This window comes from Acipenser ruthenus, chromosome 1, assembly GCF_902713425.1.
Source record: "Acipenser ruthenus chromosome 1, fAciRut3.2 maternal haplotype, whole genome shotgun sequence".
NCBI classification, from domain to species: domain Eukaryota; kingdom Metazoa; phylum Chordata; class Actinopteri; order Acipenseriformes; family Acipenseridae; genus Acipenser; species Acipenser ruthenus.
Window position 1 is genome coordinate 90,312,020 of NC_081189.1, and position 15,904 is coordinate 90,327,923.

The 15,904-nt window shown below is 35.3% G+C and overlaps 1 protein-coding gene across 1 annotated transcript in view; it reads left to right on the forward strand.

Annotated features, from left to right (window-relative positions):
* The window catches only part of LOC117420432 (neuronal acetylcholine receptor subunit alpha-7-like), a 75,318-nt gene that overhangs the window by 13,356 nt on the left and 46,058 nt on the right, over positions 1-15,904 (forward strand). Inside the window, exons 2-4 of the mRNA XM_034906531.2 lie at positions 1,235-1,374; positions 8,447-8,491; positions 9,404-9,513. Coding sequence (XP_034762422.2) covers positions 1,235-1,374; positions 8,447-8,491; positions 9,404-9,513 — 295 coding nt within the window. The remainder of the gene's footprint in view (positions 1-1,234; positions 1,375-8,446; positions 8,492-9,403; positions 9,514-15,904) is intronic.

Consider the following 15,904-nt stretch of genomic DNA (forward strand, 5'->3'; position numbering starts at 1 on the left):
CACTTCTTTTATGCCTTCTTTCCTGTCATTAACCAACCAGTTAGATCCCCTAATGATTGACATGCTTTTCAGCCAGTGACAATGTAGAACAGTATATATATATATATATATATATATATATATATATATATATATATATATATATATATATATATATATATATATATATATATATTTAGCTCAAAGATATATATATAGATATATATATATATATATATATATATATATATAGATATATATATATGTATATATATATATATATATATATATATATATATATATATATATATATATATAAAACAAGTGTTTACTAGAAAGGGGAGGAGGAAGCACAGTTATCCAACAAAACTTAAATGACTGTCCACTAGTTCCCAATCCACACTACCTAAATAACTGATCAACACACGTTGAAACCATGTGACTGCCATTCATTTAGTAGATGTCTTAATTGACACGTTTTCAAGGAGATTGCGCATTATTTAGGTATTTCAACAATTGTATTGGTTTAAGTAGATCAGTATATATGTCCTATATAATAAATTGATTGATCATCATGCTAAATGTTAGAGCCACTTTCAACGTTTATGTAGTGTGTCAAGTAGCTTTTTCTGTTGACAAAAAAAATACAAACAAAACAGCAATCCCTGCCAAAAGCCACACAACTTATCACATCTTACACAATTTTATCAAAATCTATATCTGATTCTCACCTCTCTGGTCAAGATCGCAAGGTGAATCTCTACCTCGCATCCATTTGACAGCATATGGGGATATTGGTTACAAATTGAACATCTGTGAACACTGCCTCATTTGTGTATTACATCAGTATTTGCTGTTTTTTTCTGCCTGAAATATTTGATTTATATCTTCAGGTCACTGGACTGTAGTCCTATAGTGGCAGTGAAAAGAAAGCAGAAATGGCAACTCCCCCCCCCCCATAGAGTCCAGAGTGGATTTTGTTTTCATACTCCGTTTTAAAATGGTTCAAACAAGGACCTAAAAAACCTCACAAGAATGAAATGGTTTCAGTATGTTGCTTTGAACACATACTTTCTTGTGCTGATAGAGTAATAATAAACGGGTATAATTATACAAATATAATTTCCCTGTCAACTGGAACGGCTCTGAATTTGACCGGTTGTGTGCTTGAGTAATAAACCAAACACTTTATTTAAAATAATATACAGCAGGGATTTGATTAATTAATCACTCTGTTTCTTTTTGTTTCATGAAGAATCCCACCAGGGTGAATACCAAAGGAAACTCTACAGAGAGCTGCTGAAAAACTACAATCGCCTAGAGCGTCCTGTGCTGAATGACTCCCAGCCACTGCTTGTAGAATTGGGGATGACCTTGCTGCAAATTATTGATGTGGTGAGTCAGGAGAAATCCTTCTTTTTTTACTATCTGTTTGCTGTACTGCTTTGAAGAAAGACAGACATTTTTCAGAGAATACAATAATTTATTAATCCATGTAAAACTATTTAGTCTTGAGTTCATGCTTTCTCTGAATTCAAGAAAGGTGGTTTGAGGCTTTATTAACTTGAAATGCATTAATGGTAAATCAGACCATTCTTGACTAAGATTAGATCCCACAGCCACAGCCGTACGCTGCTGCCATCAGTCGTATTTGGTAAACTCCAAAGTAAGTCATAAAATATTGGACTGCCGCCAGATTCTTTCAACTACACAAACATTTTTAACTGACCCTGACGAGTGCTGCTACTGATTTGTTATGGTCTCTTCCAGAGCTATCTTAATTGCAGTAAACTGACAATCATTTTCTTTCCTCACAGAGCATTCAATCTGTGTCATTGTTAATGGTGGATAGTGTCAAAATCCATTACTTCTAAAACATTGTCAGTTAATTTTAAATGTCCTATGTTCCTTAATTTTATCTTGCCTGACATTTCCTCATGTATGACAGTTTCTGATATTTCCCTATGTACAGCATGTTCTAGGTAACTGCAGTGATAATTAATTACCTTTACCTTCATAAAAAGTGCCTTAAGTGTACTGTGTTTTCCTTTGAATGAAAGTTAGACATTTTCTTATATGTAATCCCTGCCTTATATTCTTGTCACATAGAGTAACATTAAAAGAGGGCACATTTACTCTGCCTGTCATCTCCCTCAGGAATTGATTCTACAACAGGGGCTGCACATTAGTGGTAGCCTGGTATATGAAAGACGTCAAAGGTTTAAAACAGTACATACAGTATCTGGGACTTGCGTCACACCCTTAGTTCTGTCTTTTTGTACACTGTGTACACTTATTTTCCAAGTATGTTTTACATAAGCAATACAGAAGACTTCATAGTACTAAACCACTATATACAGGAGGCTGTGTGGTCCGGTGGTTAAAGAAAGGGGCTTGTAACCAGGAGGTCCCAGGTTCAAATCCCAGCTCACTCACTGTGTGACCCTGAGCATGTCACTTACCCTCAGTTGCGACGTTGTTGTAAGTGACTCTGCAGCTGATGCATAATTCAGACACCCTAGTTTCTGTTTCTTGCCTTGGATAAAGGTGTCTGATAAATACAGATGTTAATAATAATATTTATATGTCCAACCAATCTCATACTTGGGATGCCATGTGTTTAATACAAAGTTGAAATGATTGTTGCTGTCCTAGTCCTAATAATGTCACTGAGTTTTGGTGGACGGCCTTCTCTAGGCAGAGTCACGGTTGTGCCATTCTTTCAGTTTTTTAATAATGGATTTAACGGTGCTCCAGGGGATGTTCAGAGTTTGGGATATTTTTTTATAAACCAATCCTGATTGGTGCTTCTCCAGAACTTTATCCCGGACTTGTTTTGGTAGCTCCTTGGTCTTCATGATGATGTTTGTTTAGATATGTTCTCTAACAAACTCTGGGGCCTTCCAGAAACAGGTGTATTTAATCTGAGATCATGTGACACTTTAATTGCACACAGGTGGACTCCATTCAACTGATGATGTGACTTCTGAAGGCAATTGGTTGCACCAGAGCTTATTTAGGGGTGTCACAGCAAAGGGGGTGGATACTTAAGCAATCAAGACTTTTCAGTTTTTTGTTTGTAAATAATTTTGAAAAGTATGTAGATTTTTTTCTCCACTTCGACATTATGGACTATTTTGTGTAGATCAGTGACAAAAAATCCTAATTAAATCCATTTTAATTCTAGGTTGTAACACCACAAAATGTGGAAAAGTCCAAGGGGGGTGAATACTTATGCAAGGCACTGTATCCACGGTGCTTAGAATCTCTGTAGGCATCTGGCTGTACTTTTATTCCACCGCACCAAAATATAATAGTCCCTCCACACTCATGTTCTCGAGTCAGATCATCGCCCCAGCAGCACAAAACCTAGAAGAGGCCTTGCATGTCACCAGTTGTCACATCTGTTACAGAGCAGCCTTTCCTTAACATAATGTAGAAAATGTGTTCTCTAGTTAATGTGCTAAGTGGTGTGTGGTTTCTCAAAGCTTTTCTAAATAGAAAATAAGTATTGCTCCAGATTAGGACGCGCTTTTTTTTATTTTAAACCGGATAATTCTGCATCTACACAGTTGACAGGTACTGTTAGAACACTTTGAAACCTGAAAAGGTTAGAGTACTGAATCCAGACGTGTATATTATAGGATGACATAACTTTGTGCCTCTGCGAAGTTCTACAGTTTCTTCAAGGTAAAACACTGATAAGATGTGCGTACTGGATGATTTCTCAGGCTTTTTCTGTCAGTCAGATTTTCCTTTCCTTTTTTGAAGAAGGTTGTCTGTGATTCAACCAGGACACGTGAAACCTGTGCACAGATGGTATGAAAAAGTGAGTTTGCAAAATGGTTACACTTTTCAATAGTCTAAAGACACCATCTAATATAATGACTTGTAAAACATTTAACAAATACTTTTAGTAGTTTCCCAATTATAATTTTTTTTATGTCTATCACATGACTGTACTGTAACGACTGTAGCGAAACATCAACAGAGAGGTGGTTATGCTGATCTTCACTGGGAATTCTGCAGGGGGCAATGCACTGGCTCTGAACTCCTCTAAACAACGTGGGGTTAGCGATTTGTCAGTCATATTTTTCACTGCCATCCATATTACAGAAAAGCTGGACTGAAATTCTTTCCTTTTCTCTTTCCAGCCATGCTTGCCGTTGCAGTCAGTGCTGTTTTTTCAAACTGTAAACCCAACTGCTTATAGGGATTAAATAGCCATGGTACAGTACAGGGGTAATCACTCAGTAACAAGGTGCAAACAGCTGATAGTTTAGTAATAGCCATAGTTTTGGAACTCTTACATTATAATTAAGGATTTTGTCACACAGAATACAGACAATTTCATGGAATGACTTATTAATGTAATATTTTAATATTTGTGCTAAATAACCATCTATTTCATGTATTTAATGTGTTTTAACACACGCTCCTTGTTAAATGTAAAATTCTTTTTTTTAACAATAACAACCATAACAGGACTATGCTTACCTTTTAATTTTAACAAGTATTCCTCGTCCGATTTTGTAAAAAAATGATCTGATTACTGAAATTTTATTTTTAAATTTATTTCTGATTGTAAATTGAGAATTTTACAACACTATCCTTTTCGTTAATGTCTATTTAAACACAGCTGTAGTTTTGGAATTCATATACTGCAGGGCAAGAGCTGAAAATTGGGATTTCATGCTTCTCCAAAACGGTAAACAGTCCTCCCTTTAGGTTTTGCATTGTCAAGGGTGTGCAGCAGTATATTTTCTGTGGTTAATTTGAAAGGAATTGTGGATCCTGAAGTTCCCATATGGGATACCAAAAGTTCATCGCTGCCTGTGTGACCACAGAAACTGATGGCGCTACCTTGATGCTTCTAGAAACTTTTAAGATAGAACTCCCCTCTGTGCTAAACTTTCAGACCACGAAGGCTCACCAAACAGAAGCCGACAAGCCTTCATCCAGCCGGGCCAGTCGCCACAGAACTGTTTTTATTTTTCTTCTTCACAAGGCTGTTTTATTTCTTCAAAAGGCACCTTTGCACATTCTTCCAGACCAAGGAAGGTAGTTAAGGTTTAGTGAATTCACTGGTGCATAAGTGAGGATATGAATTTTGTTTGGACTTTTCCCCTTTTTTCCTTTTAATACATGATTTTATTTAATTCATAATACACAAATAAGATGGTTTCGTGATGATTTTTATGACCCTTGTCAAACATATATACAGCGTCATATTGGAGAAAAAGAATAACTGAAACAAATGAGGCTAAGCTCATCTCAGACATTTTGCATGTCCAGAAAGGCTTGGCTGCGGATTTATTCAACTGGAACCGTCTCTGGCTGCAGTCGCTAGGTTTAATGTATGAGGATATAGGATTGCCTCTGTGTAGTTAATTCATTCATTCATTCATTCAATCTAGTGGTGTATTAATGTAAAGTCTTGATGTATAAAACAGACTAATAAACACATTTCCAGGTACATTTGTATGGAAAATTCCTGCTTGCATGCATACCCCAGTGTAATCATACTGTAGCTTGAAAGTTGGGGGTTTCTATATGAACTGTGTTTGCATACAATTTAGTTGGAATTGAGTACAATTTAGAAATTGACAAAAGACACATGTCTATTAATACAGACCAAATTAACAAAGCGCCCATTTCACATACATAAACACAATATTGTCAACTATTGTATCTAATATATTTGGAATTCAAATATTAAATGTATTTAATTAACCAGCATAAAACCTTTTGAAATATACATCTCATTTACAAGGGGGTCTTGGCAAGAAAGGTGGCAAAAAATGTTATATTAAAAAATCAATAGTAAAATAATTGGCAGTTCGTATTCGCAGGATTCACAGCCCTGGTCAGATTTCAATTACATATTTATGAGGGGATTCAAAATGAATTGTAAAAGAGGCCATTCCAATGCTTGAAGGCAATGAATTCCAGAGTTTCTGCATTAATTGGTACAAGGGATCCAATTACATTTGGCGTGCATCAAGCCTGAATGTCAGGGGACGTCCTCTGATCCCACTGGCATGTCATTCACCTCTTTACACCCATCAGCTCAACAGCGGATGTCGGTAGGCTACTGATCCCAGGAGAATACAATATTGTACATAAAGAGCATCACAAGTCCCAACTAATTTATTTTTCTTGCTGTTTAGAACAACTTTGTATCTCGTTTTCAGTTATCACATCCTAGTGACTTTTTAAAAAAGAAGCTACAAGCACTAATGTGGCCTTAACAGAGTTTCTGGATTCTAGTTTTCCAAAATAAAAAATTCTCTGATTTACAAATATATATATATATATATATATATATATATATATATATATATATATATATATATATATATATATATATATATATGCATTTACACAATCAAAATAAAAGACTAAATTTGAGTGCCTCCGCGTCACATTTATAAGATACACAAACAGTGCAATTGAATAACAGTTTTTACAGGAAGTATTTATTGATACACTTTCAAATTCGAAGGTAGTTACAAGCTCACCAGAGTGCAATCAACCATTAAATAAAACAAACGTACCAGAAAGTGGTATATAAAGGGAATCTAAACAACAACAAGAATACATTAGTTTAACTGATATGTTATACTCTTATCAAGTTGCTCAGTATTGGTACAGCTTAATGATTTCTCTTCGGTAGCATTAAATCAAACAATTCCTGAAATTTAAGGTGCCGCAAATTTCCAAGCAGCTCAATGCAGAACTTAATTGAACTTAATGCAGAACTTAACTGATTGGTACTTGATAGTACAGATGACAGGTATAATTTAAATTATTCAGGTATTTAAGGTACAATTATAAAAAAAAAATATTAATCCCCATTACAGGTTTATAGTATAATGTTAATGCTGCCTGGGCCGGACCAAATCAAACAAACAATCGTCAACCCCCCGATTAAAAAAAAAAAAAAAAAAAAAAAAAAAAATTAGTTATCATTGCAAATCTGTTACTCCGTCACACGCTCAACACAAGGAAACGACACGGTGGTTGAGGTGAAACGTTTTATAACATATTATTTCTAATTTATAATTAAGTCCTTAATAATACTACGTACTCGTGTTTTTTACTCGTGTTGCTATAACATGGCTCTCTCTACTCTTAACTAGTAAGAACAGAAAATGGTGAAAATTGTAGATTCAACAATGAGTGGACCAATAAATACTTATTATTTTACCAACTGTCAATGTGTTTATTGTGCAGTGAATGTGTGTCAGTAGTTAAGGAATACAATATGAAAAGGCATTTTGAAACCAAACAAGGAGCTTTTGGAAATACGTATCCAGAGGACACAGTAGTTAGAAGCGCTGATCTCTTCTTCAGTTATATTATTAATATGTCACATACATTTGAAAATGTTTGTAATGATACTCCGCTAAATTCTCACACTGTTCTATTATTAAAGTACTATTCATATGATAAAATGTGTAAGTCTTGTTCGATATATGAACATTAAGTTATATAATATTTATTATTGCTTAAAAATGTGTATAGTAAAAAACTCTGGCCCGCCTACTCCCTAACTTTTTTCCAGTCTGGCCCCCTTAAATTTAAAAAACTAGTTGAAGAGCCCTTAAGGCAACTCTGTATGTCCAGGGTATATGAGAAACACATCCAAGCAGCTTTACAGCAAGTACAGCATAAACCAGTCTGTGTTGTTGCAGATGAAACTACAGATGGGAGAAATAAGTGTCCTGAACATTATATTTAATTTGTAATTTTATGAAAATTGTATACTTTTGTAATAATGCCCCTCGTTTTTGACTAGTCTGTATATTGTAATGCCAGCAATAAGCTTTTTTTCAAAACACCTTTTATTTGTTGACTGACCTACAGTACATTGTTACTAGTGGACTGATTTAAGACTACGGTATCTCAAGGACTTAAATAATAATAATAAAAATAATTCAATAGATTTTTTTATGTAAAAATGTTATTTATGTTCAAATTATGTTGCTAATTCTTAATAAATTGGTAAAAACTGCAAAAATCGGAATTGGTTATTTTGAAAAACGGAATTTGCCCAATCCCAGAATGGAAAATCAAGGGGCCCGAGTTATCGCGTCAGCTCATGAATGGCTGTCATGCATTTTGTCTCGCTCAACCCGGGTCAAAGTGTGTCGACACACATCCCGAGGTCAACCCGGATACGACCCAGGTACGTGGTTTCACACTACACAGGATTGTGCCAGTGTGAAAGGGGCTTTAGTGCCACAGTTGAGGACACTACTGTACAGACACGGTAAACTAGTTTTTAAGTTTCCAATGTTGTGTTCTTCTTCAATTTGACCTTTTTAAAGCAAGACATTATACTTTGTTGTAGTACCCTGCAATGGAGTTTCCTGCTCAGTGGATGAAAGTTCTGATATTTCTAATCATGTGTAGCAATTCATATGTATTTTCAATGTTGTAATGAGATTTGTTTCTATTTAAGGATGAAAAAAATCAAGTGCTGGTGACAAATGCTTGGTTGCAGTTGGTAAGCACCTTTTTTCTTTCCCTCTCCAGTTCATTTGCAAGTATTATAATCCAGATTCAAAAGACTTATTATGATACTGCTTTTTCCATATTAACGTTTGCTTCAGTGGTTTTCATTGTGTTCTTTATTATAAGGGAACATAATGAAGTTGTACAAAAGCAAGACATGCTCAATGTGGTGCGGTATTTCATCTTTTCCTTCATAATTATTTTTTCTGTATATCCATGAGTGATGTTTAACAGTTAACCGATTTCCCTGAAATACTGTAGTTGCAATGGATGGTACCAAGCTGGAAATGGTGAATATTCTTAACTACCTAGATTTTTGGCTAGACTCTTCTTTGACATGTTGTTATCACATTAATTATTTAGTAATATGGTAAAGACCATAAATGCTTTTCTGTTCAGAAACTGTACTGTGTTCCAGCAGTTGGAATGGTGTACTTAGGCTCATCAAAGGATATTTTACTATCTGTGTGTGTGTGTGTGTGTGTGTGTGTGTGTGTGTGTGTGTGTGTGTGTGTTATGAACTTCCTGCCACCTTTTCCCAAAAGTGTCATAGAAAATAGATGTTTTTTGTTAAGATATTTACTAGTGACACTCGATTTGTAATGTATTCTTTTTTCAGTCTTTGTTATTTCTAAATTATTTTATATTAATTAAAAATAAATAGATTCAGTGACTGCATGATTGGCATTTACAGTACCTGTGGCTGGAAGATAGAAAATAGTACATCTTTTAATTAATGCTTTTGATATCCTTGGTTATACTTGTAACTTTCCAAATGATCAGTGTACATAATAATCAGGATTAAATCATTGATCATAACATTTGATGAAAGGTTAGGGTGCTACTCTACCTAGATTTGTTTTTGATGAAGACATATATGAATCTGTTCCATTCTTGTTTACAGTATTGGACTGACATATACCTTACCTGGAATCAGTCTGAATACCCAGGAGTTCAAAACTTGCGCTTCCCTTCTGACCAGATTTGGGTTCCAGATATTCTTCTGTATAATAGGTGAGTCATCCATAACTGTAAGACAGCCCAACGTAAAATATTTAGAAATACTAGTGACAAACAGTTAACTAGTAGTTGTAAGAAGACATAGGCTGGGACCAAATCAAAACTTTGACAACCCGCTAATTGCACATAACAAAACTGTATTTAATAGCATTTTCATTTTATGAGTAGAAGAAATAAGGTACTTACAAAAAAAAAAAGTTTTGTTAAGTGCGATTAGCGGGTTGTCAAAGTTTTGATTTGGTCCCAGCCAAAGTCTAATTTGCACTAGTCTGCCAATCAAGGTCTGTGAAACCAGCCCCACATTTGAGTTTTTATATTTTATGGTTAAAATCCATGTAGAAAATTACTTCTTTTACTATTTCCCATGCTGCTCATGTGTCTAAATTGTAATTCAAAGGGAAAATTTCAGTGGTAATGACTTTTAACTGTTGTATATTAGGTGCATTTTACCTTGAAGGTGATTTTCATGGCTGTAATGAAACTAGGAGACAAAGTGTAATATATTTGGATAGAACTAATGTCTTAAAAATGAAAGTGGAATTCGGTTATATAATTAAATGATACATCCCATTAAACACTTTCCATTTAAAACAAAACATTAATATTAAGATTTACTGGGTATACAATATAGAGATGAGATAGATTGTCCCATTAGAGCTACAAGGCTTAGGTGGATTGGTTACTGATCTGGTTTTTGCTCATATTTCAAGTTGCCCCAGGTTAACTCTGTTTCTTTAGCTTAATATAGCAACACAAGTGCATCACCTAAATAGCTAGTGCAGATATAAGCCAAGCTATGTACTTTCTTTGCAGAAGCAAAGTCCATTGGTATTTCTGAAAAGCTTCTCGCCCTTTACTAACCGATCGATTGCAGTTAGTATGATTATATGTGCCGTCTTTTAATCATGTACTTTATTTTTTATGATTTGGTAGCCTTCATATCTGTTCTTCTATGTATTTTCTTCCTGTCTTTAGTGTCAATATAACAGTTTTTTTTCAGTATTAGCGAGGGACTGCTGTAATTTCCATGAAAGGAAATTTCTTATATCATATTTTGCAATGTGAATGGTACAGTCTCAAGAATTGTTATAATTGTCTCGTTCCTGCTCCTGCTGTACTCTTTATCGATGCATATTGAAGATTTGTCTGTCACTGTCTATTAGGGCTTCACAAAACACACACCCGCGTTTAGGCATTGCAATTTTTGTTGCTCTTTCCACGTGCAGTCTACGTGTCCGCTCCTGTGCCAGCCAGCTGGTAGAAGCACTTGAAAACACAGAAAAACAGTTTATAACTTATTTTATTTAAATGTACATTTGTACATTCACAAAATACCCCTTTTTTCTTTCAATAATTAAATGCTGTATGTATGTCACAGACAAAGTACCATGTTCTGAAAACTGTATTCATTCATTCAAATCATTTGATGTACTTTTAACAAATGGTGTGTTCATTTTAGCACAGCACAGTCTCTTAATGAAAAGTCATTCAGTTTCCTTTTTTTGCAGCAATTGTAGTGCAGGAATGTATTAAAAGCATCCACGTTCCTGACATGAGGCCTGTGCCTGTTTACATCAGTTCACAATGCTCATGCTCAGTTAACTTATAAAAAGTATCACTGCTATCCAGTAAAACGTGAAAATACACTTACAATATTACACTTCAGGGGGGTAAATTTAATGATGCAGCTTAGGTAATGGTTTGGGGTTTTGGAATATAAAACACTTAGGCTGGTTTTACTTTTAAAAAGAGGGGCAGGCTGTGATATCAAACTTTAATTAATTTTGAACTACTTTAATATAGTAATTAAAAAAATGTCTTGACACAAATATATATTTTTTTCAGTTGTAATACTTTTAATACCTGACATCTATCATTACCTGTAGGGTATGCCTCGCGACACGGCACACTCAGTTATCTAGCTGGTAATGTGTCAAATACTAATGCCTAAATCATAGGAAGGATTTTCAAGGGCTTTTTTTATCTGTAATCATTTTTTAGGAGGTCTGCTGCATGTAGCATATTGCTGATAAAATTGATTCAATTGATGGAAGCCTTTTCTCTTGCTGGCATACTGGTTTGTGACATTTATTATGTCCAGCATTTTACAACATTATCCTGATTAGCAACAAGTCATCATGCATTGTCTACATATTTGTTCTATTTTGTACAAGAGCTATCATTCAGTATTTTTACTACAATATAACAAATAGGCTCAGCCGGACGAGGTGTTTTATTTACCCAGGAAAGATGGAAATGTTGAACAGCTTGACAAATCTGTGCCACAGAGAAACAACACCTAAAGCTCTATCACTCACAGGAAACTAGATGCATGAGTTGACCTTGGATGTGTGTTTTTGGAAATTATTTTCCAATCATATATTTGCATTTTTTTTTAATCATGAAGTGTTGAGCCATATGTTTACAACAAATGTAGCATACTATGATTGTAGTGATATTATTCTTAAAAAATAAAAAAAAATAAATCGACTTGACTCCGTCCTGTATTATGACATGTTTGCTAAAGATATTTCAGTGACTGTGGCTGATAAAAATAATGACATCTCACCTCCAGACTCTGGAGGCGGGTATATCGCTACTATAAACTGTATTTGTAATTTATATTTATAAATACATGTATAAATAGGTTAAATATTTTGAGGATGTGACAGCACTTATTTTTGTACATTAAAATGCAAAATCATATGACTAATGACCACACAAACACTGAAGCGGTATGTAGGCTGGTCATTTTTTCTTTGTTTTGGATTTTTTTCTCTCTTTTATACAGCAGTAGCTCTTTAAGAACTCCCTGTTCATCTGTACCTCTTTTAGCCAAAAAGATTACTCTTCTGTAATCCATTTTCTCACTGCAATAATCACGGTTGACGGTTTCAAATATACATCAAACCTTTATGCTGTTGATGTAAACTGTAGTTTGATGTACAGTACTGTACAGCATAGCAGGTAATGCCAAGGACTAGGGGTGGGAAAAAAACAGCTTTACCAGTTCACAATTTGAAAAAGACAACACTGAGGTTCATTACATGATAGTGATGAATTTCCCAGTTGTATTGATATTTACTCAAAACAACTTAGAAGAAAACAACATTAACCTAAAGGAAAGAAGTCCTTCAGAATCCTAATACGGTTTCAATGCTGCAATGTTTAAAAACATGAGAAGGTGTTACAAAGTGGCTAATGCTCTGCACATTTGACAAAGAAAATGTTCTGTTTATATATACAAAAAAAAAATGAATTAACATTTGGTCACAGTGGAGCTATACCCGTAAAGAAAGATCCTACCCAAATTTAAAAATGGTCTCAAATAAACCGTAGAAAATGCAGCATATAGAAGTGCATTACATAAATGTATAGCAAATTTACGAGTAAAAATAATACACACAGAACAAACAGTAGATAGTTGAACAGAACTAACTTGCATTTATCATTCGGAGTCTGAGCTCTGCCCCTCTCCTGCTTTAGCACAGCTGGAAGGCAAGGCAGAAGGGCCCGCTTCATTCTGCGGCAGAGACTTCAGCCGTCATGGTTTTCAGGGTATTGTGCACAGTACTCATTTAGTGTTTTCCTGTTGTGCCCCATTTTCAAATCAAACTAGTACCCTATACCAAAAGCTTACCTACACCTTAACCCACTAATTTCAAAGCAGACGCTTTGAATGACAAGCGCTGTAGCTGGCAAATGAAAGTGCACAGTCAGTGCAGCTCTTGATGATTGGCAGTCATTTAAACTAATGAGAGTGTTCTAGCGCTCCTTCAGTCAATGAGATCTGTCGGAACAGGATGAAATGACTGACAGTGAAACTACAGTAGCCTACTAAGGGACCACTGAGATGACTGACAGCGACCCCTAGCTACTCACAGCGGAACGGAGACGGGACAGACAGCAAGTATAAAAACCATCTAGAGATGACTTCTAAATGATTATTTTTGGTAAGAAAATAAAAAATAGTGAGTGGTTTTCCAGATGTTTATCCTATATAAATCTATTTCAGTTGAACTAATTTCTTGGGAATTCGACATTTAACAAGCTTTACCAATTTAAAATTGAGAAGTAGCAAGCCTACTTATGAACCAGTGGATGTTATATTGGGGGGGGGGGGGGGGGGTAGTGTTGTTGTTGCCAGAGCATTGAGCAGGAGGTCCCCGGTTCAAATCCCACCTCAACCACTGACTCATTGTGTGACCCTGAGCAAATCACTTAACCTCCTTGTGCTCCGTCTTTCGGGTAAGATGTAATTGTAAGTGACTTTGCAGCTGTTGCATAGTTCAGACACCCTAGTCTCTGTAAGTTACCTTGGATAAAGGCATCTGCTAAATAAAAAAATAATAATAACCACTAGCTGTGCTGCCTTGTTTGATTTAACCACCATGGAGAGTGTATTTATTAAACTTTATTAAAATAAAATAAAAAAAAAGCCTTACCTGAGCCTTTACCGTGGAGGTGCAGCTCCCCAAGGCAGAGACAGTCCACTTTCAGCATTTGTATCACACCCTGTGTGTCCAGCCTCTCCTCGTGTATCTGTGGCATTTCAGTGATTGCCAGTTGAAGGCCTATTCACACCAGTTACCCCTGAGTGACACATGCACGCATAATTAAGCAACAACGTGCATATTTTAATGCCAACAGAAAAAAAATGGTGGTGATTCAGAGTACTTAATAAATAAATAAATCTATACAATTCTCAACAATTTGGTGCACAATTCCACAAAGTAATAGTAAATGATGATGTTACATAATTATATGATACAGTACAAAATGTAGTTTTTTCATTCAATCTAGCCTTTTGAGCAACAAATGTCTCCTGATAATATATTTTCCAAAGCAATTCCTTCTGTTCTACCTCATGATTGAGATTACCGGTAAGCTTTGTGGTAAGAACATTAGTTTTTATTTGCAGTTTATATCCCAGTTAGATTATCTAAGTAATTCTAAAAAATTCAAATGTACTTGAAAATTATTCAATCTGTACAGTAGACAATAATGGGATCTCAGGTACATTTGGGCTTTGACAACTCTGCTGTACAATTATGGCCAAAAGTTTTGCATCACCTAGAATTTTAGGATTGAGACATCATTGAAAATATATATATAATTGTACCAGTATTGACCTTATTATTGGGTTTGTGCCACTATATAAACGTGACCCAGAAACAGAACTTGATTTTCAGTGCTTTATTGCACACTTTTAATGGTACAAAATAAATCAAAAACCAAAATAAACACCTAGCTCTTCTGAGCACTTACTGTACATGAACAGGTCCCTGACTAACTAGTAGGGCGGCTAGGCTGTTTACCTGACATCAAAACAACACACTCAGTTTCACACAGAAGTACAACAAAAGAAGGTTCACACAGTACCTTTTTGCAATACAAATGACAAACAGTTGGGCTCTTCACACAGCAGCCTCTAGCAGACTGACTGCTCTCCTTAAATATTGGCAGTTGGCTCTAATTTACAATAACAAGCCAACTGCCAAAACAATAAAACTATTAACAAATAATACAATTAAACAATTAAATTAAACAAAAACAATTAGCTTGGCAGGAAGGCTTTTCACCCTGTCCCTGCCACAAAACAAACATTTTTACACTTGCAGGGCCCCTGCCCTGCTACAATATATATGAACATAGTTTACATTTTTTTTATTTAACATCATGTAATCAAATAAACTACAAAATGATATTGCAAAAGTCTACCAGAAGACATAATAGCACAGTATTTCATATTAGATTTCAAAATGTCACATTTTTCAAATTTGTCAGTTTATTTGTTAAGTATATGGACAACTACAAAGCAGTATGTACCGTATTTGCTCGAGTATAAGGTGAGAAATTTAACCCCAAAACACAATCCTGAAGTTGGGGGGGTCGACTAATACACGAAAAAAAAAAAAAAACCTTGACAGCAAACCTTTAATTAATGCAAAAGTCATGGCCGGTGTGTGGTTACTACAATCCCTGTCTGTACCTAGCACGGTTTAGGACCCAGGGGAGCCCTGTGCAAGCATGCATTCAGTGCGCGAGGCAAGTTCACTTACAATACTTAGCAACGTGCAGGTTTGCTGCCTCGACTGCCTAGCTTTGAGGATTGTTCACTGCTGCTTGTTTGTTATTTTTCTTTATCAATAGTTTGTATTCGCGCGTGAAAGGAAAGAAAGTTCGGTTAAGATCAGGTTAACTTAGTTCAGAGAGAACGGCCTCGTTCTGTTTCACTGAACATGCTTTTATGATTCACTGCACTGCTGCTGTGTACCTGCATTGCCGTGCATTTCCCTTGTGGATTACAAACTAATGAAGAATGATGATTTCATTTGGATGCTAAAACTCCGAAGATCTCATTGCTACACTTCTCTCAAATGGG